A 26,569-nucleotide genomic window follows, 5' to 3' on the forward strand; every position below is an offset into this window, starting at 1 on the left:
GCCAGAGAGGACAAGGGATATACATAGATCCCCAGAGTTATGAAATTATTCAAATGCAGCCCAACATACAAATTCAGGTTAATCCAACGCGCACAGCTGGATGCCCCTCGGGCCAGGAATTATATCTAGACGATGGTGGTGGGGGAGTTTGGCCCTGAAATCCCCGCCTGTTGATGGGGCGCCAGCTCTTTTAATCATTATTAATTATCCAGGCAGCCACTCCATGGAGTATAAATCATTGGTGTAGGCAAGACGAGACGGATACCCAATCTATTCCTTGCTGTTTCAGCTGAAAATAGGGGCCAAGAAATGCGGCTAATTACATGGGAGGAAAGCAAGCTTTTATTTATATCCAATGATGGCCTTTTGGCCATGACTTCCCCTATTACTTTTGGGCCTTGGGTTCCCCTTTTACTTCGAGTCATCGGTGTCCAGGGCAGCATCCTCCATGCGCCTGTACAGAAAGATCACTTCCGTGGAAGTATTTTGAAACGTGTCCCAATTTTGCAGAACTTTTCGTGCCATCACCTCAGACATCATGGGGTCCTGATTTCTATCCCAGTTCTTGGTCAGCCAATCCATGGCCTCCGCTATGGCAGTGCCCCTGCCAGAGACGGCGACATGATTGTTATCGGTACAGCTTCCATCTAGTTGTGTGGCATATAGGTACTGTCTGTTGTTCTCCTGGGCAGCGAGCAGCACTGGATCCGTCGCAATGTCCGGATACAACTGCCACAACAGCTCCTGGGCTTTCTTTACGGGTATCTTTAGGTTTTGGTTGAGGTATTGCGCTGCCAATTGATTTTTAATGTCCACAAAGATGTCCCCAGCGAATGCGCGGGCACAGCAACTGAAAAGGGAGAAGAGGTCTCTGATTAGTGGGGATATCTATGGATAGCTATGTCTGTTCTCCTACTAAATGTGATCACCCAAGTGGTACAACGAATACTCGTGCGATCGCATGGCGATTGTGATGCCATAATCACAAGTGATTCCCACCATGCAAATATCTCCAGTTCTGCGAAAACAAAGAATTTCAAAGGGTTTTTCAATCTGTGGGATCTATTTGCTTACCTCGTCATCTGTCAACAGTGTTTTCTCAAGGTGATCAACTGGAAAGGTCTTCGGACAAATGAGCTGTGAAGAATATTCAAATTTAATCCAATTAGCCACTTGAAAAAGACGCCCCAGAGAGAGTGTAAGCGATAGCCCAAGCGATACAAGGCCCCAAAAACTAGACCCACAAAGAAAACAAACACGGCACGACCCCGACTCGAGTGTTGAATGTTGGATGATGATGAGGCTATGGTTGAGCAGATTAACGCGAAAAAAGTGTCTCTGGTGTTGTAGATGCGGAGATGGCCAGCATTCAGTGTGGCCCCAGAGGCCAAGACAGTGGGCAATCATGGTCGCGTTGGCCGTAAGCGATATTGGCAGACCGAGGCTGTCTGTCACTAGCGCTTGATGATGATTGCTCTGATGATTCTCTCATAATGATGGCCATGATGATGATTGCGCGGATGCACAACTGGTTGGCATTGAATGTGATCTTCCCGTGAGGGGAAATAAAAACAAAAAGCGAAACTCTTGCACCTGGCAATTGGCCCTAAAAATAGATGCACAACCCGTTTGCAGAGAATCAAGACCAGAAGGGCCTACTCAAGACCAGAAGTCCAGACAGACACACAATTGTAGCCGAGTGGCTCATTAATTCAACGCGACAACTGTCCGAACAGCCTTGTAATCGATGTGTTAATTAGTCCCCGATCCGCGGATCATCTTACCTTAATCCAAGTCGTATGGTATCTATTTCGAAGTGAATGCTCGCATCAATTAGGGACAACTACAGATATGCATCTGTTTCTCGTCTTTGGGTTTCTGCGGGAATCTGTAATTCTCTTATGGGAAAAAAAAAAAAAAAAAGTAACAAATAATACTAGTAAAGTGACAGTGTTGCGCAACGATTGCTCTGTTCTCTTGCACTATCGATAGCTAGACGAATATAAATCAAAGCTATAAAAACTAATGCAGTGGCACATAATTATTCGGTAATTATTTAAAAAAAAGAACACATTTTACATTGCCATCGTTTTGAAGTAAAATGTTTCAGCTTCTAAATAAGTTTACTCATCGATAGATACGATAGTAAAATGTAGTGAGAAGCATCGATATTTCTTCCACCATTTTCGCTACGATAAAGCTGTATTTTTTTCTCTTTTGTGTGGCCTCAATTTTAATTATGTCTTTGGAATCCTAACTGTTTTGTGAGCTTTGCAATTTTTGGATACTAGAGCAGCCTTCAAATAATGCTTCTTTCCACAGCGCTTTGACGTTCATTTTATTTTCGAAATTCAGCAAAGTTTTTCGCTCTGGGTGCATTTTTGCGATGGACTGCGTGCGTTTCCGGGCCTGGCGGCCAATCTGCTGGTCGCTGCGAGACCCTCACTATGATGTGTTTTGCCTTGGAGGCTCTTGCGAGGGGGTCTAGTGATCAACCGAGCCACGAAAAGTGTATATGTGTTGGGACAAACCTCGGACAAAGGCATTTTCAGGTCCTAATGAAGGCGCCTCCCAGAGCTAATACCCGGAATGTGTAGATAAGTGGAAGTATCGGGAAGGGAGTAGCTCCCCAACTGCAGCCAGACCGAATCTACGCTAGTTTCTACACTTCACACTTGATTTAAAGCTAAGGCGAACCATTTAAGAGTATATAAAATCGCATCAATTGTCAGCTAAAGTGTTTCTGTTGCTACTCCTGTACTTTGCTTTTGCTAACCAGCCGCCTTCCTCTACCCTCTTTTGACAGACAGAATAATAACACTAGCGTGTGCCTACTCCACCCTTTGTGTGCTGTGCCCCTGCCCGCCGTACGCCTTTGTACTTATTATTGTATGCATGTCTGGAATTTAATTTTTGCTGGCATTTACAAAACACTTCAGAGAGTCTCGGCTCCCCCTGCCCATTGCTTTTTGACAAGAGCCAGCGATGACAGCAATTACCATACGATTTGCATGACGTTTATGTTTATTTTTTCAGTTTCGTCTTTTATTTTTTATTTATACCGTTTTTTTTTGCTGATTTTGAGCTGGCTTTTGTGTTCTTTATTGGCCCCTGCCTCAGGTTGATTTTGACAGTTGCCCGACTCACTCACTCACTCAGTTGGTTGGCCCCACATTCAATGTTGAATTCGCATTTCGTTAGCTTGTTATGGACCACCTACGGCCATCCAGTCAGACTTGGGGGACAGTCAGACAGACAGAAAGACAGACCCACAGCGAAGCAATTAAGCTGGCAATCGAAGACAATCCGAAAAGAGGTATTTACAAAAAAACGTACAAAGGGTAAAGAAAACAAGAACAAACCCAAGCGAGAGTCAATGGTGCTCCTCCAAGCAAATGAAAACAAAACGAAACAAGAGACCCTTGGCAATGTCAAGCGAATCATTCAACTTAAGACAGAATTCTTTTATTTCTAGTATAAGTAACGGAATGGCATTTTATACAGAATTCTACGGGAAAGATGGTGAAGACTTTTGATTCTCGTTTCTGTTTTAGAATAGTTCCAACTTCAATCTTAAAGAAGCGAAGCACCACTGATGACTTTTTGGTGGATGCGACACTTGTAGGACTCCCAAGAGTCCCAAGATTGCTGATATTCAGGCGGCTGTTTATCTTCTACTCCAGATCTTAAGTAACAGCTCTCCGGTTGCCTTTTTCCCAGCATATCTCTTCCCAATCGAAGTCAGGAACAAGGCCAGGGCCAGCTATTATCCCCATCCTCGTCCTCGTCCCTTAGTCTTAGTGGACTCTTTGGGGCAAACTGCCAGCTTTTGGGCTTCAAATGTTTTCTTTTTTAACAAAATAATCACTATGTGATCTTTAATTGTTCGTTCCGACGTGACACGACCTTGGAGATGCTATTGATGTGCCGTCAAAACAAAAGGGAGACTGGACATAAAGTATAGTCGATTGAAATTGAATCTCCTCGAGTCGCCAGATCCACGTTAAGTGGTCATGATGCTCCGCACTCTGATTTAACGCTGACTAATTGGCACGAAATTATTATTACAGCTTGTTATGTGCGGACTGTAATTTGTGTTCTTCTTTTTACGGCAGTTGCCTCTTAATCAAGTTTATTAAGGATTTAATCTCGTGGACAGAGTGGCAGATAGTAGGTTGTTCCTTAAAGAAGACACTCACTGAACAAGTGGCCAGACCTTTCGCATTCCCACGACAGTGGCCATCCTTCAGGTGACTCATGAACCACACACAGATAGACCCAAAGGCAGAGCCGCCAGACAGCCGGGCATAAACCATATTCATTTATTACCGGAGAGAGTGTTGTACAAACATTTAACTATCTTTTCAATATTTCGAATCGCTAAATTGCATAACATATCGCTTTGCGGCGAGCTCCATTTATCAAATTTCAAATGAAAAGAGTTTTGGCCCACCAACTGGGGGAACCTACGTGCACGTTCCTCCTCCTTCACGGTTCACCTCCTTCTCCAGCGGTTTGAAAAACAAAGTGCAAGCCAAAGTGAATTCCCGTGGAGCGTTTAATCAAAATTTACCGGCGAACGCGTTCGCTGACAATGAGAAATTGCAACAATTCGCGCTACACCGTCGAAAAGCAACCTTCCTCTCTATCTCTCTCGCTTCATGGCCAAGAGCAAACATGGTCGGAAAGCGTACAGATACAGCGTGCAGGGTGCAGGGTGCAGGGTACAGTGCATGGGGGGGAAAGATGTGGTGTCGATAGCAGCACAAACAAAAGCCAGAAAGAAATGCTCCGATCACGTACCCCAACTGGCGTTTTAGGACCTCTATATGGGGGCTCCCGCTGCTTTGGGTGCCTCTCCACTGGATATTGTTTTCCGACACACACCCAACCACACCGCACCACACCACACCACTCCACGCTCTTCTCTTTTTGTATCTGTTGGATTTTTGTTTTGTTTTTCTGGTTGTGGATATGAAAAATGATGCCGAAACAATTTTTACAACCTAAAAGCGGTAGCAGTGAATGGAGAAGGTGGTTGCAAAGGAGGAGGCCTAAACCGCCTTCTAACCACTCCAGGAATGGGCTCTCGAAATTGATTGATGGGCACCAGCGATGGGAAAACTGTGTGCACTGCTGCACTGCATATCGGTGGGCGGGATAGAGAAATGATCATCGGAGTCGTGCAACGTGCAGCCGTGCAGCGGCTGGCCCCAAAATCAATCTGGCTAAACGGTAGCAAATGGGCGTACAGAATGGATTGGCATCCAGTCTGTCCGTCTGTGTGTGGGGGCGTTTGAGTTTGCCGTTTTGCTCGCATTGCCCTGTCCATGGGGATATTGATCGTCAGGTGGGCAGAGATCGAAACGAATGCGTTGGAAAGTGAATGGGAAAAAAAGGCAAGAGAATCATTTGCATAGGAAAAGATCAGCTTCGACAGGAACGAAATTATCTAGAGAGGAAATGAACAGGAAAAATAATTCTTAAACATGAGAACATGAACTTTACAGAGCGAAGCAGACTTTCGACAGAAGTCGTTTTCCGTCAAAGAAAATTTAAGAAAAGATCATGCATGAATTAGATGGAGATTCCATTAGGAAATCTATAAAATGAATTATTTATCAGGAGGTTATATCTTCGAAAATATTTAGTTTTGAGTAATAATAAATATACGTTTTATTTCCACTGCCAAAACACAAAGATCCCTTTCTAGATATCCTTTGCTGTGCTCTGAGTAACTTTCTATTAAAATTGATGAAGAAAATTAAATGCAAGACCGCACATTTAGATGGGAAATCCATGAAAGTCAATGAAAATAAACGGCTTGACCAGCGGAAAAGCGTTAAAGAGCTCCGCCGTCCACAATATGTAGAGCAAATCAGCCTGAAAAACTATTTGCCCGTCCCCTGCCTCTGGTGACTCAACTGCGAGAGAGAGAGACAAACATGGCCCAAACCCAAATTGGAAATGTGCCAACTAAAATAAACAGTTATTGAGTTGACTGTTTCGACACTTCCCGCTGCGATAACAAAGAGCGAGGAGCAGAGAGCAGAGAGCGAGGGAGAGGGAATGGGAAGTGGATACACACACCTGGTGGGTGGCTGATTGGTTGTAGTGAGTCTTGGACTCTGTGTTTCTGGAGTCGCTCTATTAATTAAATTAAATTTCAATATAAATTCAAATGGGCAAAGCGTGCTCGCTTACGTGTTCTAATTGGGCGGGCGACTGCGCGACTCCGTCAATTAGGGAGTCCAATACGCCCGTGTCCCACCCATTGTGTGTGAGCCAAAGCGTAAGTCATGATTGGTGGTGGGTGGCATGATGGCAGGCGGGAGGGGGGGGAACACACAGCTGGAACTGGTAGACCTAATTGTTTATTTATGGAAAGGCCTCTGCAGTTGGCAAAACTCTTTATTGTTTTTTTCCTAGTAGTCAGAACTGGTGAGTGGACCTGGGAACTGGACCTGGAACTGGTACTTGGGCTGCAGGCATGGCATGGCATTCGTGGAATGGGCGGGGGGGAGAGCCAGTGACTTGGCATCAAATTTCATTAATCACGCAAATGCTTATCGCAAGGCTACAGCAGCAGCAGCGGCAGCGGCAGTTGGAGCCACTCTAGGAGCACTCTCCTGTAGGAGCGGCCGGCCGGCAATCGTTGAAAATTCAGCGCTGAAATCGTGGTCATAATTTGTCTGACTTGCTGGAAAAAGCCTTTTTCGCCACGGCACCAGGCACGGGTGTGCATATGAAAATGCGCCCAGATTGCATGACCAGGCCCAAACCCATCATCTTCATCGTCATGGCTCTGACCATGTCCAGTCTACCGACTACCAACAACTGGACTCCAAGCTTCCTCTTATGTTCACATCCATTCTGCATTTTCTGGGTCCGCTCGCTCGCCTCTGATTATGCCTACAACACACTCGTTGTGATGCTTCAATTCTGTGGCAGTTGAGGCAGAAACTGAAGGAGACTCTGGCAGCAGATGCAGGCAGAAAGAAGAGCTCCAGAAAGATGGGGGTCACTGTATCAGCTCTTGTGTGAAAATGCTGTGGGAGGATGCTTGCTGCTCGCTCGAGTGATGTGTAAATCTCTCGCTGTGCTTCGAGGCATTCTTTAGGTGCTGGGATGAGGTGTCAAAAGTCTAGAGTTTCCCCAACAGCAGACACGAGCATGGTCGTGTTTGAATGGAGTGAAAGGATGCCCCCGCATCCAGGTGGTCTTTTGATCCCGTTCCCACCTGGCAGTCGCATATCCCATTACAATCACTTTGCTTTATAGTGAACTCTGTTCTGCTCCCTCCTCTCACCGGTCAATTAAGACATTATCCGATGTGACAGTCGTAACTTGTGTCATTTAAGGCGTCACAATGTCTCTCTGCAGACGGTATCTGTGTGCCCTATTTATGTATTTTTTTTTTTCTTTCGAAAATATATAAAAAAGACCAGCCGCCAGACAACCTGGCAGACACTTTCGCTGCCCATCCTGTGCCGTTTCTGGCCGCCTCCTTGTCTTGGCCATATTAGCAAGGCAAATTTCCCAAAAGGCACAGCGTAGTGCTGCAGGGAATGGCCAAGGCGATGCGCCAACAAGTATGCAATACAATCTTGAAACTCGAATAACGGAAATAAAAATTATGAGCCAGGAATATTTTATCGCTCGGGGAGGAAATTTGCATAAGAAAAACGTTACGATGTTTGCAGAGAAAAAGAGAGAGAGAGAGAGGGAGAGAGTAGGCACAAGATTGGACTTAGAATCCGTGGAGGGGACAAAATTTGTGTTTTCTTTCGTTTTTGTGTACCCTTACCGAGCGTGTATTATGATTTTGATACGGGCTTTGAAAGGCTCTGCGAATGGGTTTCAAATAGATTTAGGCTGTAAAAGTCGAACGACTCCTGATTTTACACATTTCCTTCAAGCACTCCCATTTCACAATAATGTTGACATAATGTTCAAGTCAAAAATGACTTATAATAATCAATTTAATCTGTTATGGAGCTCAAAAACTATTTCCATTACGGCACAAAGTCTTAGAATCACTGGGCTCGCGTGGTTAAGGTCTAAGAATTACTGAGCTGGCTAGATTAAGGTCTAAGAATCACTGCGCTTTGAATTGTACATGTCCGAACTAGAAATGTAATTGATCATTCGCAAATCCGCTTTGATGATGTGCTTACGGTTGAATGCCTTGGCCACAGCCAAGGCCCCATGGATCGCATCCATGGCATCACCTGCAACACGGTATGCAACAGAGTTGTTAAACAGATTGGAATTGTGGAAATTCTCTGATTTTCGCTTACCAAAGCACATGTTCAGCAATACTTTGGCCAACTCCGGGTCCACAGTGATGTTCTTGTCCACCCTATCATAGAGTAACAGATCCAGGGCCAGCTGGGACCAATTAGTATTTGGATCATCCTTTGAGTTTTCCATATTGGAGGTTTTTTATTGTTGAACAAGTTTGTAAATAACTTTTATGAGTGAAAATTTAGAGATCGGGCAGGGAAACACACAGAACAATACCGATGAATGGGAAACACACGGAACAATATCGATGGATGGTGCAGTGGTCCAGTGCAATCGATATATTTGGCCCATCTTTGGTTTTAGATTGCGATTATTTGTATATTATATTATATAATTTAACCTTGGATTCTGCAGAGAATCCACCAAAAGTGGTACATTTTGTTTCTATATTATTTTCAACAATGAAACTTGTAGTAGAACACTATCGATTGTGCGTGTCAGAAACCAAAAACAGCTGACCCCAAAGACCGCAAAAATGAGAATTGTGAAAAGTTAATGTTGGTAAAACAGCTGGGAAATTTCTAGGAGTCTTCATTTTAAAAGATTTTACACTTCGTGATGCCGAAATCAACTTTGATCAAGCGGCAAAGGGTATTCTAAATTTTGGTATTTGCTCTACTTTTTTTTTGTGTGGCTGTTTGATTGGTGAGCAGCACGTGCCTATTCATAGTATGAAGTTCCTGTAGCTGTGTGTGGCGCCACCGCCTTCATGGTCATGTTCGTTGTTGTTGTTGTTTGGGGGCGTTGTAATTGATAAGTTAATTTACATTTTTATTGAATGGCCAACGCAATTGTTGTGCTCTTTGTTGTCGCGAAGGTCAGGGCGGTCCAGCGCTAACAGGAGGTGCTTTGCATATTTTCATTGAGTTGAGTGGAGTGGAGTGGAGGAACGGAACTCAGAACACACCCATCCCGAAATGGAAATGTGCGAAAAATATATGGGCTTTTTCTCTGGTCTGTCAAGTTAATAAAACGAATTTGTGGTTTATGTTCCTAACAAGTCGGCCGTGTATAAAGCTCAATTGTGTGTAAAGTCGAAGTCAAAGAATAGGAGTAAATCCCAGGCGGCAAACAGTTGATTCATTTGTTAAAATGAATGAATGAAATGAGGATGAATTGAGGTTAGCCAACGAGTTGGAATGAAATGAAACGAATTTATACAGCTGCCAAATGAAAAAGTCAAGGAATTAAATGAATTGTAACGAAAAACAAAAGAAAAGCAATCACACATGGCAAATGGAAATCAATGGAAAATTGTACTCATTCGGATAAGGACAGAACAAAAAAGCACTCTCTAAAGACAAGTTTACCCTGTTAGTTTCCATCAAATTTTGGTACACAAATATTTCTGTACACTTTAATCAGACATTGGATAGATAAATATGTCTGTATAATGCCGATACACGCAGCGAAGGAATCCGAAGGCCCCATATCATCAGGAAGATGGGGTGGTATCAGACCAAAACGAGATGACCGGGACCTCGAACGTGAACGAGACCGGGACCACGAACGCGAACCCGCTCGCGACCCAAATCGCGAACCCGACCGCCGCCGTGACCGTAACCGCGACCCCGAAAACAATCCCGCTGGACTATCAACGGATAGGCGCAGGGAAGACCGCTATGACCGAACGTTCCGCAAGTTGAAAAAGTTTGCAACCTATTGTGAATGGGCACTCGTAGCCATATTCGTTGTATTTGCAATAATACTTACGATTGTCTATATTACAAGTCCAGATTGGTACAACAAAATATTGGGAAGAAAGTAATTAATCAGTTTATCAAAAATCCCCTAGGTAATCGATCGATCAGTGCATTTTGTTCATTAATTTAAAAAAATAATATTTTAGCAGCAAACTGAAAAAACCAAAAGTGAAAGAAGGCAGAGCACAACTGTACCCAAGAAAAAATCTGAAAATAGAACAATAACAAATATAGTACACTGTTAGTTTCTATCAAGTTTTGGCTTAGATTTACACACATGTAAATTACGTGCAAATGATAATATCCGCTGCATCCGAATCCGAAGGCCCCATATCATCAGGGAGAGGGCGTAGCAGAAGGAGAAACGACGACGACGATGATGAAAGCTTTCTTGCGGGACTCTGTGCAATATTAAGAGATCATCGCAAAAAGCTTTTTATATCGCTCGCAGCTGTGCTTGGAATATTTATTGTATTAGTGGTTCTCGCAATTACAATTCCAGAACTGTTGGAGCAGATAGCGAAGAAAAGACATTATTAAGAGCTCTGTAACTACCAATTGAATTGTGTTCGTAGCACTATAATTTATTTTCGAATAGCAGCAAGATGATGGCAGACTTGTCGGAGGAAGCCGAGTCCGTGGACCGCTTAGGGTTCGCCTGTTGTTGGTGTCAAAATCGAAGAAATTGCTGCTTTGTCATTTTGTTTGTATTCTGTTTTATAGCATTAACATGGCTGTGCGCGTCTTTCAGTATCAGGGGCTAACGTAAGGATTATATAAAACATTTAAAAAATATCCACGAAGAGCGTTTCTTTCACTATCCAATGCAGTTTTCTCTTGGTTTTTGGCATTGCCTTTGGTTGTTTTTTTTTTTTGGCGTTTTCGAGGGTCCGGAATCGAATCGGAATGCATTCGATGTACATATTCCATGTTCCATCGGGCAGTCGTGCATGAAAAGTTAACGAGAATTGATGTTCCATGTTTCGCCAAGGCAAAACAAAGCATAAATTTCTCAGGCGAGATGCTCCAGTGCCTCACTGGTCCACTAGCCCCTCTACCCACCACCCTCTACCCTTTTTTTTCCCATTTCCAATGCCAGTTGGCAGCTTTTACATGCATTTCGAATGCAACTCTCTCGATATTCGTTTCGATGGGGGCCGGGCCCGCTCGCAAGTACATTGTGTAGCCCTTGGCTATCTCCCCCCGAACTTTTGTTGCTGCTCCTTTCACAGACGACGACGATGACGACGCGACGTTGCATAAATTTTCAGTCAACGAATTCAATTTGCGTAACGCATGCGGATGGCATGGCATCCACATATACACACACACACACACACACACACACACACTCATCCACATCCACGATCCCCACACGGTGGGGGCAAAATGGTTTTAAGGATGAAAGGCAGCGAGTGCATTTTAAAAAGTATTTGTAGTATTTCGCTGCTGGTGTAGAACTTTTGGTTTGGTATACAGATTGTTTGATTAGCACTTGGTTGCCCCCCCACACTCGCTCTCGCTCTCGCTCTCGCTTTGTGGGTCAGATTAGAGCAGCGGTCGTGCCCGTGGCTCGTGCATCACGCTGACAACTCTGGCGGACGTCTGGATCTGGCCCAATCAGTGTCGCCTCTAATCCGCTCCCCCCCGCTGCCTTGGGCACCCCGGCTGGCATGGCTGCATGCAAATCACCTCGTTGACTTGTAGCCGCAGTGGGTGGCGACTCCAGCGTGGACGTTGCCGTTGCCGTTGCCGTTGCCTGTGTCACTTCTGATTTGAGTTGATGAATTGCAGTTTTCTGCAACTGCGTGCGGCAGAAAAGGAGAGCATATCGTAGAGAGCCAGAGCCACAGCCAGAGCCCGCACCTAGATAATCTCTCTTGAGCTGATTACGTGGACAGTGGACAAACAAGGCAGGGCAAGGCAAAGGGGAATGGGTATGGGATGTGTGGCTACAAAGATGCAACGCTTAGAGGATGTGTTCAACCACATCACGAATGGATCATTGCTTCTCCTCTGCGGCGGCATTTGGCGCCGCACTGGAAGATTGTGCAACGTCGTGCCATTTGTAAGGGAAACGGACAAAAAGATTACGAAAACTGTTGCATAGAAAATGGATACGTATTGCATACGAAAGTGCTCCAATAGATAGTATAACCCTCTCTCAATTTATTTGAATTTTCAACGAATGAATGACCTAATAAATGATTTTATGAATCAATCATTTATCTGTGGACAGGATTATAATTACCACTCGATGGGATTAACGCTGACATGGAATTAGAATCAATTTCGAAACTAATATTCAGACCAACATCATTTCGTAATTTCTCATCAAATATTTATTCAGAGATACGCATTTCGGCGCAAACAAAAGCTGGGAAAACCCAATTAAATGGCAATCACTACACTGGCATCGGCCAGCGGCGTTTTCTGCTCAATTAGCCGCTGCTCCAAATCGAAATCAATCGCTTCATGCTGCGGCCAGTAGCTAACTGCCACTTTGGGCCGCGTCACCGTACGCGGAAGCGAGGCGGAGAGGGAGGAGACACTATGCCACTGTGCCAGTTGCAGTTGCCGCGATCGAACTGCTGCTGGTGCTGGTGCTGCTGCCCCGTCAATTGAGCGCTAACAAAGATAAATGGCTGAAGCCACAAAATTGATTTGGTTGACAGATGAATTGTGGAGTCCGCGCGCTGTGTGCCTCCCCAACCATCAACCATCAACCAGCTCAACCCCTTGCTGGCATGTCAAAGCTCCTGCAACTGCAACTCTGCAACAATAAGTGCAACTCGAACTGCAACAAATAAAATCAAAAGCATATTTTTCAATCATTCATTGAATGAGGGAAAATATTTCGAAATAAAATGGCAAAATGCAAAAGAAGAATAAAGGGGGGTTAAAGGCAGCGAATGCCCGCTTGCTGGATGAAAAGAGACAGACAGAGAGAGAGAGAGACAGAGAGCGGGAGAGAGACATTGGAGAATATTGAATGAAGCACTTAAATGCGTTTCGGGCCGCGCTCTCGACACCGAAAGCGACAGTGGCCGGTCGGCCCGTCGGCTCTGCCAAATGCAATTACGTATACGCCATGGAGGATGCCACATGCGACCTACTGAAAGGGGTTTGCCGGTGGGCGGCGGGATGGTGTGGGGTGGTGCTACTGCCAATTGACACTTTGACGCATAAATCAACTTTATTGTTTATTGATTTTTATGTTTGCTCTGGTGTATGTTTTCAGTGTGTCATATTATTAAATCTTTTTTGTCTGTGCCTCCAATCTCGGCACGCGGCTGGGGTTCATCTCTCCCTCTGTACCCTCTGCCTCTCTCTCTGTCCATGCTCCCCTTAGAGTGCTCTCCTTCCCTCTGTGTGGATGTTCCACTGGTTATTTATTTGAATTTATGCGTTTTAAATGAAATTGGTTCATTGTTTTCTGATGCTGGGCATCACTCAATGCAGTCAATGCCTCTACCATATATCGCGTGTTTGTAGCAAACAAGGGTATATTGGTTTAACAGGCAGCAGCGTCACTGAAATATAAAATATAGCTCTTCCCCTTCGATATTTTTGCATTGCCAGTGGTGGCATTTCTTGTGGACCCTTTTGTAGGTGCAATCCAAGGTCTGGTCCATCCTATTTTTTATTTGTTTTTCTCTTTGCATGGCTGTGTCTGTGTGTATGTGAACTGCGAGGCTCTGGACATGTTGAACAATTCATAAATCGATTAAAGATTTTGACTTGTTATTTTATTTAAATTTTTTGCTGCTGTATCTTTTTTTTTTTTTGGTGCATTTGCATGACACTAAATAAGAACGGAACATGCGTCATACACGAGTGTTTGTATGTGTGTGTGGTGTGTCTGTGTGCATCAATAAATGTGAAAGTTTTGTGGCATGTTATTCGCCATGAAATCTTAGCATTCACTTACCATAAGGTTCGATTAGTGGTGTGTATTAGTGGTTACTAAGCAGAGATAAAATATAAATAAATCAGATATGTTCGGGGGAACTAATGAGAAAGGAAGAGCTTCCAGGAGGTGTTTGTGGTGTGGTCAATGGAACATGAAGGAAACGATGAATAAACCATAAAGGAACGCTCTTCAAAGTTTTAAAAATAGCAACCTTATGTTCCACTTTGTTATTTATAAATGCAAGCTTTGTGTAGAGTTAATTATTTTGAAATTTCTGTACAGTTTCCATGCTGTTTTCACTTCTCAATACATTTCTTCCCCATGAAATGTCACATTTTCGCAATGCAATCATAGAATTTCATTAGGCAAAACTTTCCCCGCTCTCCCAGCCTGCCCACTCTTTATTTAGTTGACGAAAATCATTCAGTTATTCAATCAAAGTTCAAACCAAAACGAATTCATGGTCCCCTGCAGTACCCGCAGCCGTCACCGGCCAAAAAGTCAACTGGAACCGCTTTTGAAATATAATGGGAATTCCGTAGAAACTTTTACGCAAAGCAAAAGCAACTGTCAATGCCCCCCCAAAAAACTTTGTCCTGCTGCCAAAGAGCGGAGAATGAACGTCAAGGTGGAGGAGGGTGGCGGATCCATTCTCTAGCATTCGACTCCAATACAAATTAAAATTTAAATGAGCTTCTTCTTCCCGGTACTGCTACTGCTGCTGCTGCTCCATGTCCATATTGACACGTGACAAAAGTTGAGACTGCCAATAAAATGGGAAAACAACAAAAAACAACATGGCTTACAGTGGGCCGGAGTAGGGTAGACCCTAGAGCTACGCCCAAGGCAATGACCTCCTCCCTCCCTGGCACCACCTCCGCCGCCGCCAAGGAGAAGGCGTAAAATGTTTGAAACAATTTCAATAACCATTTCCTATTGGAGCGCGGTGGGGAGGGGCTACGGGGAGTATTGCCTCCAAGCCAATAAAAGATAGAAACCAATCTGCGCGGATGGTGTGTCTGTCTGTCTGTCGGTCTGCCCGCCTTAAAACTGATGAAAAATTTTAAATTTAATTGGAAAAATGCTTCCCAATGAATGAATATTCCCCCCCGCCCTTATCCATACCACCCCTCCCCAGCCACCCACGCAAATCGATTTCATTTTGTTTGTTTCAGTTTTCGTTTCATTCGATCGAGCGGCGGGGCAGGAGAATTTGAGTTTGAGTTTGAGTTCTATTTGTAAACAGGGCCAGGCCGTGTAATTGAAAATGCCGCAGGACTAAATATTTAATTGTGTTTTTCTATATATATACACATGCACGCAGGATAAATGTATGTGCACTCGATGGATGGCAAAAAACAAAAAGGGAAAACTTTTTCGATTGACTGGAACTATCTGCGTTGAGTGGAGGGGCAGCCCCCAAACTCATTTGCCAACGGAACTTTTGCGATGATGAGGGCGGTGCTGCTTGGCTCTCCTCTGGTCATGGAGTTCAAGGTAGATTTTTTGAAGGGTATGCTATCCTTTAGCTTTGCAGGAAACTCCAGTTAGATGCTGCCTCACCTTCACTCTCCATAGACCATCCTTTGCACTGCCAATGTGAACTTAGCGCTTCCTTCCTGTCACTGTCACGGCAACGCATCTGTCCAAAGGTCCATTCTGTTAAATCTGCTGTGCTAATATGACACACAGCAGCTTTTTGTCATTCTGCCCCTCTGCCGTGTGTCTCCGCCTCGCACTTTTCCACCTTCCCCTTCCTGTTGCGTTGCAGCTTTCCTGCCGTTACGTTCCGTTCCGATCCGCTCGCATGTTTTGGTTTTAATCTGCGACACAGCATTAACTTTCCAACACCTAAATTGCTTCAGAGTTCGTGCTGCTGCTGCTGCTGCTGCCACTGCAGACCCGAGGCCATGACGATGATGTTGCAACTAGGCGAGGTCCCTTCCTGACTGCCTGACTGCCGGACTGCCTGCCTGCCACTTTTCTCCTTTGAGCTCTGAGCTGGTAATGCCCACTGACAGGGGCTTAGGGTCCTAGTTCTCTGCCGATGTTCTGGGGGCTACATTTTATGAGCATTTTTTTTGTGCACATGTCTGCTGGCCATATTGAGGATTGGCAGAGGATGGGGCCAGATGCTACTTATGTGGCCATGTGGCAAAAGTTTAAACCCATTTTGGTGACAGAGCACAAAACTCTGTCCGAGCCCCTGCAACACTGTGCAACAGGACTGTGCATTAAAGGTGGCGCTATCGATGGATGTGCAGCCACAGACAGCTTCAATTTTGTTGCACAGTGTTTGCAATCTGCAAGTAAATTTGACTTTGTATGCCACACACATGCCCTGCCACACACACCAACAAAATAAACCAGAGCATGCGGACAGCAGTAAATGGCAGCAGCAGCAGCAGCCGAAGCAGCTTTTTAATGCCCCCAAAAATGGACTTTGGAGCTCTCATTTATTTCGGTACTTGCTAAACTTTCTGACTGGCAAAACACTGGTGGCACCTCAATAAAACAATTTAAAAGTCATCGTCGTCAACATTTGGCTGGAAACACCCCATGGATCCTTCTGGCTTCTGGCTGCCACACTGACTCGCTGCCCTTCTCCTGCTCTGGCCGAGTAAGCTGTCAGTCTGTCCATTTATTTTGTTGCACATTAACTGCAGATAGAGAGCTGAAGAGCTCTCCGCTCCAAGAGGTTCAGGTCCAGAGTGGCAGTCGGGATCCTGCAAGTGGCAGTCAGTGTGGGTGTCAGATTTGGTGGTCAAGCCCCAGACAGACAGACACATGTGGTCCCTCATCTTGCCGCATGACGTTTCATTTAAAAGCTATCTATGTTCAAATTTTGGGTCTTAGTTTTTGGCATTACGTTGGGCTACACATCTGGAGGCGTCACTACTCTGCTGGGAGGCAATTTGGCCCATCAAATAGTTGGCTAAAAGGTAAATTGATGAAGGCTGGAAGAAAATATGATGAAGAGAAGAGGCAGAAACAGAGAGGGAAGAGGGAAGAGTGAATGGTAGGGACAGGCCACCACTAAGTTTGATGTTTGTTTTGTTTGTGTTTTAATGTTCAATGAGATAATTTCTTCCTGGGAATCCTGCACACAAAAATGCAAAAATTCAATGATGTTTTTCGTTTTATGATTACAAAATGCTCTAAGAAATGTTTGCAAAAGAAACTGCAGCTGTCATGAATGGCTAATGAATGCACTCACTACTCACACACTCACTCACGCATTCACTCACCTAAGTGCCAGATGAAATGCCCCCCAAAAAAAAACAGAAAAAAACTTGCCATAGCTTGGAGCTGCCAGCAGCAGCAGAGCCAAACAGCAGCAGAGCCAAACAGCAGCCAGGGACCAGATTTCAGATATCAGCTTTGGGATTCCGTTTGCCAAAAGTCTGGGGCAATTAGAGGAGTACTCCAAGAGCGGCACTCGCTGACCCCACGCTAGAGTGGGGTTAGCAGTGAGTTGGTACCCACTCGGAGAGGCGCTAAAAAACACATTAAAATTAATTATGAGAAACACTCGACGCCATTTGCAACAGTTTTCTTTTCTCTCTTTTTTTTTTAGGTGAAAAACCATCCACCAGCCCCGCAAACCTTTTCTTTTTTGGTCTGTTTTGGCAGCAGGCGAAACTGAATCCATATGTGCAATGTTTTTTATGGCCCAAACCTCTTGCCCTGTCTCTTTCTACTACGTTCTCTCTCTCTTTTGCTCTCTTTTGCTCTCTTTATCACTTCAAAGTTAATTATGTTGACATAGTCAGTTTCCAGTAATTTCTTTCGCTTCTGCAACCCTTTTATTAAAATGAAGAAGGGTTCATGCCCTCCCGCGTTTGCCCGCTCTTCCTCCTGCTCCTCCTGCTCCTCCTCTCTCTTCTTTCCCATTTTTTTTGTGGGGGGCAGTTATTAAGAATTCATGCCACACCCAGAGTTCCACAAAGACGCCCAGAGGGGCGGACAGAAGCAGCAGCAGCAGCAGCGGCAGTAGCGGCAGGAGCAGATCGGACGACTGCCAAGTTACTCAAATTAATTAAGTTTCGCCTTTTGCCAACATCGAGCATACGCCCGATTGCGCGGCAGTACACCCACAGCCACCCTTTAACCACCCCTCCATATACCCCTCATGACTGCGGGGTATGCGGTGCTTTTAAAATTTCACAAGTGACATTCTGCCAGACGATATTGGTGGCTCCACACCGCCCTGTCCCGCCCTGCCCCGCCCTGCCATGTCTCATATTTTCTAACCGCAAATGCATTGAGGGGGTTGGGGCTGGGTGTATGTGGGTCTGTATGAAGCTCATTTTAAAATGTAAAATTAATTGCTTTGGCGCAATTTTAATTATTAAAAAAACTAACTATTGACGGTAACCCCTGAAGTTGAGTGAGGGACAAGCAATAGGGAGAGAAGCCACACAACAAAAAAAAAATCCCTCCAACACATTAACGTGGAGAGGAAAAAACTTTTCTACTTAGCTGTCGGTAAAGTGCAGCCACTGTACAGTGTGTACACACCCCTTTATGCACTCACCACACCCCCTTATTCTATCTATAGAAAGTTTTAATTTTAAAAAGTTTGCTTTCATCGATATTTTCAGCAGAGCCTTTGACTTTGATGCTGGCTGGTGGCTTTGTTGTGTGGCACGGCGGCACGTTCTGTCTGTCTCTGGCGTCAATTAGTGCGGGAAAATAAGAAGGAAATTTGGATAGAGGATGCCACATTTGGCCAAATTAGCCGCTAAACACAGCAAAAAAGGCCAACATCATCAAGTCAGTTAATTGCCGCAGCAGCCGGCCAAAACACCCAGGCCTAGGCTAGGCCGTAGGAACAACAAAACAGAGAGCCCTGTCCATATAAGTGGACGGCAATTATACATAGGTCAGGGTGGCAAAGGGGGGGATGTGGATAATGGTGCTCTGTGTGTGTGTTTGAGTGTGCTGCACGTGCGGCACCATGAGGCAGCGGAGGCAGCTGCAAATTTCAATTTTGGCTATGCACAACAAAAAAAATTAGCAGCAATTTCCACAAAATACATGAGGAGGGTGATAAGCAACAGGAGAGAAACGATGGTCTGGCTGATCGATGCATTGGATATCCTGGAAGAGTTTTCAAGAGAGATCTTAAGAGATAATTCGACACTTCAGTCGTTTAATTCTTGTAATTCAATTAATTTCTGGCCGTTCCCATTGGGGAGTTCTCGGGCTAAATGGTTCCCTCTATGGCTAGTGCACATCTCTGTTGAAACCCCGTTATACCTGCACTGCCATAGGGTAGCAGTGCGAACAAACCCAACCAAAAACGAGCACGCAATATAATTGAGTGGATGCATAAAGTGTGGTGGGGTTGCCAATTGCTGTAAGGGAGCTTCGTAGCGTGGCAGCAAGGAGTGCGGGAGGACCCACGAGTGGCAGCAAGCAACGGGCGTAGATACAACTCCGAGAAGTGTGTGGCAGATAGCAGGAGAGTGGAAGACAAAGACACCGAAAGGAGTGTGTGACGGCACGCGCTTTTGTATAGCCGAGGAAGCATGGGTCTCAGGCTTTGGTGGATTTGCCGCCACTTTGCTGGATTTCCAGCCTCTCAGCTTGGCTGTTCCTATGCCGTGTGGATGCTCTTTCGATTACATGTAAATGGTAAATGCAAATGATAAGTCTTAATATATCTAGATATGGCTTACGACAGCAACAGCCTTTCCGACTCGCATTCTGTAGCTGTAGGAGCTTTTCGATCTTCTTGACAGTCTCTAGAATGCTAAAACATGTTGTGCAGGGTATACCTTTGGTCGGTCTTCCACCATTCATTCACTCATTTGTTTATTTCGTTTGGTTCCATTCCATTGGCATGCAATTCATGCCATGAATTCAGTGCAAATTTCAATTTTTGTTGCGCTTTTGTTTTACATTTTGTTGTTGCTGCAATTTGGAACATTTGTTAACGAATTTGTTTGCTTGTTGAACATTTTGAGCGTTCGTTCCGTTTCGCTCTTTTGGCATTGTTCATTGTTTGTTTATGCTGCCCCGTGCCCGTTGCCCGTTGCCCATTGTTGCCAATGACGTGGCAGACCCCATGGCCAGCCGCCGCTTTGGTCTGGCACGCACATCACCCACTTGGCCCACTCTTTGCGCCACTTTTGTGCCGCCTTTCGGCCGCAGCATCGGCCGGCCCACTCGTTGCCCCAACACTGTGGCAGCAACCACGCCATACCCTGCCCCCTCTGTTGGCCAGCCTACGTGCCTCGTTGAATATGCGACGCGTTTAAAAAACAATCAATTTTAATTTCAATTTAAATTAGTTGCTGCCGCTGTTGTTGCCAACCACCCAGCACCACCAACCCCACCAACCCCGCTCTTGTGGCAAGCGGAGAGGGCTCTGTTCTGCGTTTGCAACTTAACGCCGCTGCAATGTTGCCATACAATTATTTTCGCAGGCCCTTTGCTGTAAATGCAATTTAGCTACCACTGCTGCAGCTGCTGTCCCACTCCACCCTTTCTCCCTCTCTCCCTCTCTCCCTCTCGCTCATTGTTGTGCCTTCTCTTTCGTTTAATTTCATTTAATGCAAAGTTACGGCAATTGTTATGAAAATCGCCATAAATTATACCTAAAAAAATTATGTGATATTTGTTGTGGCACAGTGCGTTTCAGCAGTGCAAGTCTTAGAAGAAAAAGAGTTGAAAGAAGTCTGAAAGGTTTTATCTTCTGTAGCGAAGGAAAACTCCTGAGAGAAAGTTCTTTCTATGCATTTGTCGTCTCAGCCCCAACTGCAGCTCTACACTACTGAAACGCACTGTTGTTTGGGTTAGCAATCTAGAAATTTGTGTGGACATTGTGTGCATTCGAAATTGGATTCCGATTTCGCTTCTAAATATTTTTCACCTTTCGAACTGTTTAACGCAAAAATACATTTGGAAAATAACTAAATATCCGATCAGGGAATTAAAATTGCAAAAGCCATTGTTTATTGTGTGTGTGAGTGTGTGTTTGTGTGTGCGTGTGTATTAACAATTAAAATTGGCAGCCATAGAAATGGTTGCAACAATGGAAACCGGCTGTGTGCGTGTGTGTGTGTGGAAAATAATGAAAGTGGAAATTTAATTCGAGGATTAAAAGGTTAAGCTCCGACTCCGGAATCAAATGCAATTTTCTTTTGTTGTGCAATAATTGTATTTGAAGGGGAAAGTTTTTGTGCGGGGGGGAAATGTATTGTGGGAATTTTTCAAACCTCCACCTTCTCCACCAACTTTTATCCTTTAGCTGAGTTCTTGGGCATATATAATTTAGTTTGTGGCTAAAATAAAATTGATTTGTACTTTTGGCCAATTGGGGGATCAAGTGTTGAGCTCTTGCGCTGTTCTGTAGCCTCTGGGGGTCTTAAGCCCAAGACCTAAATCAATCACGGCAGGCAGCATGCAAGGGGACACGCACACACGCACTTATGGGGGAGCAACTTGCAGATACATTTGTATCGGGTACTGCCCGCTGGCGCTAAACTACTTAGCCAGGCAACATTTTCATCGTAATTCACGTCTTAACCAACAGAACAGAGCAGAACAGATGGCATTCCGAGGCAGAGCTGGGTGTATCCCAGGGATATGCTGGGGATATCGCATCCAGCGGATACACACACAGCATTCTACCCGTTTGACATTCGGCCACAAACATGTGTTCGTTCCCTTACGTAGGAGACGGCAGCAGAACAACTTTTGGCCACGAAACAACTGGAGGCGGATACGGGTATAAATTATAGGGTGTGCCCCCCAGTTCCCCCCTGTCTGTCTCCCTTGAGTGTACCTCAAACACACACATACGCACGTCCCAACATTTGCGTATCTGCGGTCGGGCGTGGTATTTAGCTTGTAGCCGAATCAAAGCATTTAATGGCGCTTTTAATCTTGTTAATCGACCCTCACCCCACACTCCCTGCCACACTTCCACACTGCCGCACTGCCGCACTGAGATTCTCAGATAGTTTTCGACCGTTCCTGCCACTTGCCGCTGCTGCTGCTGCCGCTTCTGTTGTTTATGTATCCTGGGAGGGCGAAAGAAGCCTGTACCCGAATGGGCGTGGCCATGGCATAGAGTGGAGAGTGGATTGCCATGGATTTTGTATGCACAGATAAATGGTTAAGTGAATTGTTGCATACTTGGAGGCGTCTTTAAAGCAGCTTTAACCCCCATCCCAAAACAACTTCAGAGATAATTCCGCTTGGGAGATAAAACGGAATCATTTTTACCCACTTTAGCGTCCGTCAAGGACAATTTTGACATGTTCAAATCCCTTTTTCTCTCCCTCCACACACACACAGACAATGAATATTATTTCTTTATGCAAATTTGATGCCACAGAGTTTTCTCTGCCACTTGTTGGGCTCTGTTGTGGCAGCCACCAGCCACCAGTCTCCCTCTGCCTCTGCCTCTGTCGGTGCTCCTCTTGGCCACCATTTGCGTTATATTTTGTTGAGCAAGACAAATGATTTCCATTTAATTTATTTTCAGTGTTTCATCGCTCTCTCCCCTCCACTCCCACCAGCACCAAGTTTTCTTTCCTTTTCTTGTGGCTCATGGCGGCAAAAGGATTTAGCTGAATAAATTATAGCTCGAAATTGTTACATCTTTCGCGTAGCGTGGGGGGAGGGGAGCCACTATCTGTAGACAAGTGCAAATGGAATAAGAAGGGGCCCAACACAGCTGACAAATGTTGCCCCAAAGAGCTGCAGAACGAAAGATACGCAGACTCGTATCATTGCTATCTATTGCTATTTTATTGTGTCTAAAGATCTCTTTTTCTGTGGCATGCCTTGCAGGTGGGGTTCCTCTTTAATCCAGCAGAAGTTTCCCTCTGCCTCGCGCTTCACTCTTCACTCTTTGGGACTGCCTTAATTAGTTCCATTGCCCTTTTGGTTCATTGCTTTTGACCAGGCTCTCGTATTTGGGCAGCTTATGCAAACACGAAGCTGCTCCAGCTGCTCCTCCACACGTGTGTGTGATTACCCTTCCATTTCACTCACTCTCCCTCCCTCTCTCCCTCACCCTCTCTCTCTCTCTGTGCTTGTGCTCACTGAAATTTCACACTTTGTCGCTTTGCATATGGTGCGGGGCACGTAAGTGGCAGAGGAGCGGGCAACTGTAGCGATTACAAACGCGCCGACTTGCAAATGGTGGAGCTGCTGCTGCTGTCGGCACTGGTTCTGGCCTTCTGTCTATGGCTCCGACTCTCGGCCTGGCAGAAAAGAAACCACTCTGGCAGACTCTGGGTACCGTACCGCATGCCATCGCGTGCCATTTTCGCGATAATGAAACCGAAAGGCAATGTGCACCAAAGCCAGTCGGCAATCCATGAGCTTCCAGCTCCCTCGGCTGCCTGCCAGCAGTAGGTGCAGACACTAGTATTTGCGGGGCATTCTCGAAACCCGAAATCAAAGTGGAAATCACTTCGCTAACCAGATGTTTGACTATATTTAAGTTCCAATTAAAACTTATTTAGTTTCGAAATCAAGTCTGAGTTTAGGTTCAGTTTTTATCTAAAGAGTATATTTAACCAGTCTTCAAACCTTCGAAATACCCGAAAGCAAATGTATTTATGCCTTCATATGATTTAAAACTCCAAAATGAAAACCAAAGAGCACTGAAATAGAACCATAAGTGGAAACTAAACAGAATGGGAATGGCAATCGCAATCAGTTTTCCCTTTCAACCAAGCAACTAATCAGTGGCGAATCCTTGGGATGCTTGGGACGAAGTAAACTCCTTTTTGGCATGCTGCCTGGGTTGCCTCACTGCCAGAAGAAGCCACCGATGCGTGTAACTTTTTCAATTAATTTGGCTAAGCTCGAAAGAAGTTCTGAGTTGAGTTGAGTTCCCGATGCTGTTGCTCCACACTCCGCGCACTCCGTTCCACTCCACACTTCCGATCTCTGTCATACTCCCCGACACACTCCACTGTTTACGGCTGAGTTATTTCAAAAATGTTTTGCATATCAGATTGGGTCTGAAGCCTTGGCATGGAAGCTCCGGGGCGGCACTTAAACGCCTTCGTTTTTAATTTAATAAGAGCCTTGCTGCAACGCAGCAGCAGAGCGACTGCTCTGCATCCCAAATGAATGGAGAGGAGAGAATACAGAGAATACAGAGAATAAGAGACTAGAGACGCCGCGGAAAATGCTGCAAATGCACCTCCGACTGCTGTTGAATCCGCTGCATGTCAAATTTGAATTTAGCTGCATTTTTACAACTGTTGCAAAGAGTCTCCGCACTGCTCTCCGTATCTCTCGCTTGCTGCAGGCAACAGTGGCTGTGTGGCAGTGTGGCTGTGTTTGTCTGTTTGTCTGCTTCTCTGTGCGGCAGCAATCGCATGTGAGCCAAAGTCAGACAGTTGGCAATTTGCATAAATTTAGATTAGTGACATCTGACGTGAGTCTCTGATATGCACAGGCAAAGGCAAAGCTATAGCCAACGAATAGTGTGGGCTGAGTGGGAATGGGGGGCGGGGGCGGGGGCGGTATCAGTGGCATGCTGCAGAAGCAGCATTAAGTAGGCAACTATGCAACGATTGCCACCTCCTAATACTCGGAGAAGATTAGACTTCTGCGAAGTGCCGTGGCCCCCGTCTATGACAATGGAATATGATTTATGAAGCTCGCTCTCTCTCTCTCTTGAGACGAAGACTGGAGCTGCCTGAAGCCTGAAGCCTTTGGAGCTGTGTGAAAATCAACCGCTCATGTGGAAAATTAATCGCATGCAAGCTCATTATGTGTATTAGTCGACTGTTGGCTAATTGTTGTGGTTGTTCGCAGGAGGAACAGCAACAGGAACAGCACCCCAAACCAAAGCTGCATGCCAAATTGAGAGCCATATTTCAATCAGTCTTGTCGTGCCGCTTGCCTTAAGCTGAACGAAATGAGCTGCAGAGTTCTGTGTTTAGTTGAATGGAACAATAATTCAGATATGTACCCACTTTTATTTAAGGATATTCTGTGCTGTGTGATTGCCATGTTTCAGTCAATTCTTCACTCATAAATCCCTCTTCATTGTGTTCCAGCAGGAACGCAAGCAAATATCTGGCTTTTTCAGTGCATCCGCGTGTGCGTGCCCCTTGGCCCAGTCATGGCCCAACGCATAGGCGAATGTCTCTCCGTCGCCACTTGGTGATCGGCTGATCCTTTGAGGCGCTTGTGTATATCTTTTTGTGCTTCTGTTGCCCTCTCCGTTCCAGCTGACATCTAGCAGCGGGGCAGTCAGCTTCTGCTTACACTTGGGCGTTGCGTTTTCTCGTATCTTATTCAAATCCCAGATGCGGACAGTGTGATCCCAGCTGGCGGCACACAGACCATTTCAGGGCGCTCTCTTCGTACTGAACTCGAGGCCAGAAATCGAATCGCAAGGTGGATTGCCAGCTTTAAATATCATTTTCTGTCGATATAGGAGCACATATTATATCCAATAGTTTTAAATCTCTCACGATTTTAGTTGTGGACACTTGAGAGAACTTATAAGATTAGCAGAGCACAGCCTGCAGTTTGGAATAGAATTTGGGCACGTACAGTTCTGTGCAAATGTGCAATTATATTATATAAAAATTGTTCGCGAACAGCTTTAGTCCTTGACACCACATAGCGTTCAAAGGAACTGGAACAGAAACAGGAACGTAACCGAACTCATGGCTGCTGTTTTTTCGTGAACATAATTTTAGTACTTTTATGTGCAAAGTCTTCGTCTCCAGTCGGTTGCCAAGAGGAGGGACGAGTGCTAAGGCGAGGTTCTCGGGTGCTTAGTCACCCTTAAGACATACCCTGATACCCTGTACAATATCTCCATGTTTCCAGCTTAAATTTGAGCATTTTCTTTCATCTCACGCGTCGTCTCGTGTGCAATATTCCAAAATTTGTTTCCTTTGTAAGTAGTACATGAGGTGTAGTGCGCGTGTGTGTGTTTGTGTACTCCTCCTTATTCTGCCACACTCTTGGGCCAGAGTTTATTGGCTTTCGGAGCATACTTGGATATTTACCGAGTTTCTCGTGTAATGCCTCGCTATATTGAAATTAATTACAAACAAAGGATGCTCCAGCGACGTGCGCGCCGCCCCGGAGGAGCAAAAACACGCATACACATACATACATATATGCTCTCTGTCTCGCTCGCTATCTCTTTCTGTTAGCCGACGTCTATAGCTTTTCCCTCCCAACAAGACACACTTTTCCACTGACTATTTTTGGTGGAAGCTGCTGAAGTGAATATTTCTAATTTCTGATGTTTGTGTCTCGGCTTCAATGGGCAAAAAGAAAGCTACAAATAAAAAATGTTTAAGCTTAAGGACAAACCTTCTATTGGTCTTCCCTTGAGCGATCCCAAAGCGAAAATTACTGTGTAGTCAATGAAATTGTATATACTTAGGTACATAGCTGCTCATAGGTACACATTTAATACAAATGTGAATTTTTTCATATTTTACTTACAGTTTAATTATATTTATTTTATTTTATTATTTTTTGGCTTAAATACCCTTCCCTGTTACGAAGGTGTTGGAAGTTCAAAGGTTTCGACTGTTTTTTTTATTGTTTTTTATTTTCGCGTAGTTTACGCTAAACTTATTTAACTCATTTGGCTTTAATTGTTTTTTGTGGTTTTTAATGGCATTTTGCTCGA

The 26,569-nt window shown here is 44.9% G+C and overlaps 1 protein-coding gene across 1 annotated transcript; it reads right to left on the reverse strand.

Moving 5' to 3' along the window:
• Positions 1-361: 361 nt before the first annotated feature.
• Positions 362-1,941, reverse strand: LOC117891208. Its single transcript, XM_034796547.1, has 4 exons — positions 1,785-1,941; positions 1,075-1,137; positions 917-1,018; positions 362-850 (listed from the first exon to the last, which is right to left on the reverse strand). Exons 2-4 carry the CDS (start codon positions 1,080-1,082, stop codon positions 412-414), a joined length of 549 nt encoding a protein of 182 aa, XP_034652438.1. The 5' UTR covers positions 1,083-1,137; positions 1,785-1,941; the 3' UTR covers positions 362-411.
• Between the last annotated feature and the right edge of the window lie 24,628 nt (positions 1,942-26,569).

The sequence above is a fragment of the Drosophila subobscura genome, chromosome E (genome assembly GCF_008121235.1).
Source record: "Drosophila subobscura isolate 14011-0131.10 chromosome E, UCBerk_Dsub_1.0, whole genome shotgun sequence".
Classification (NCBI taxonomy): domain Eukaryota; kingdom Metazoa; phylum Arthropoda; class Insecta; order Diptera; family Drosophilidae; genus Drosophila; species Drosophila subobscura.

Coding starts and splice junctions, on each gene's coding strand:
- LOC117891208 (XM_034796547.1), bottom strand. Junction 851..916: donor CACTTGGGTGATCACATTTA/GTAGGAGAACAG, acceptor CTCCCTTTTCAG/TTGCTGTGCCCGCGCATTCG.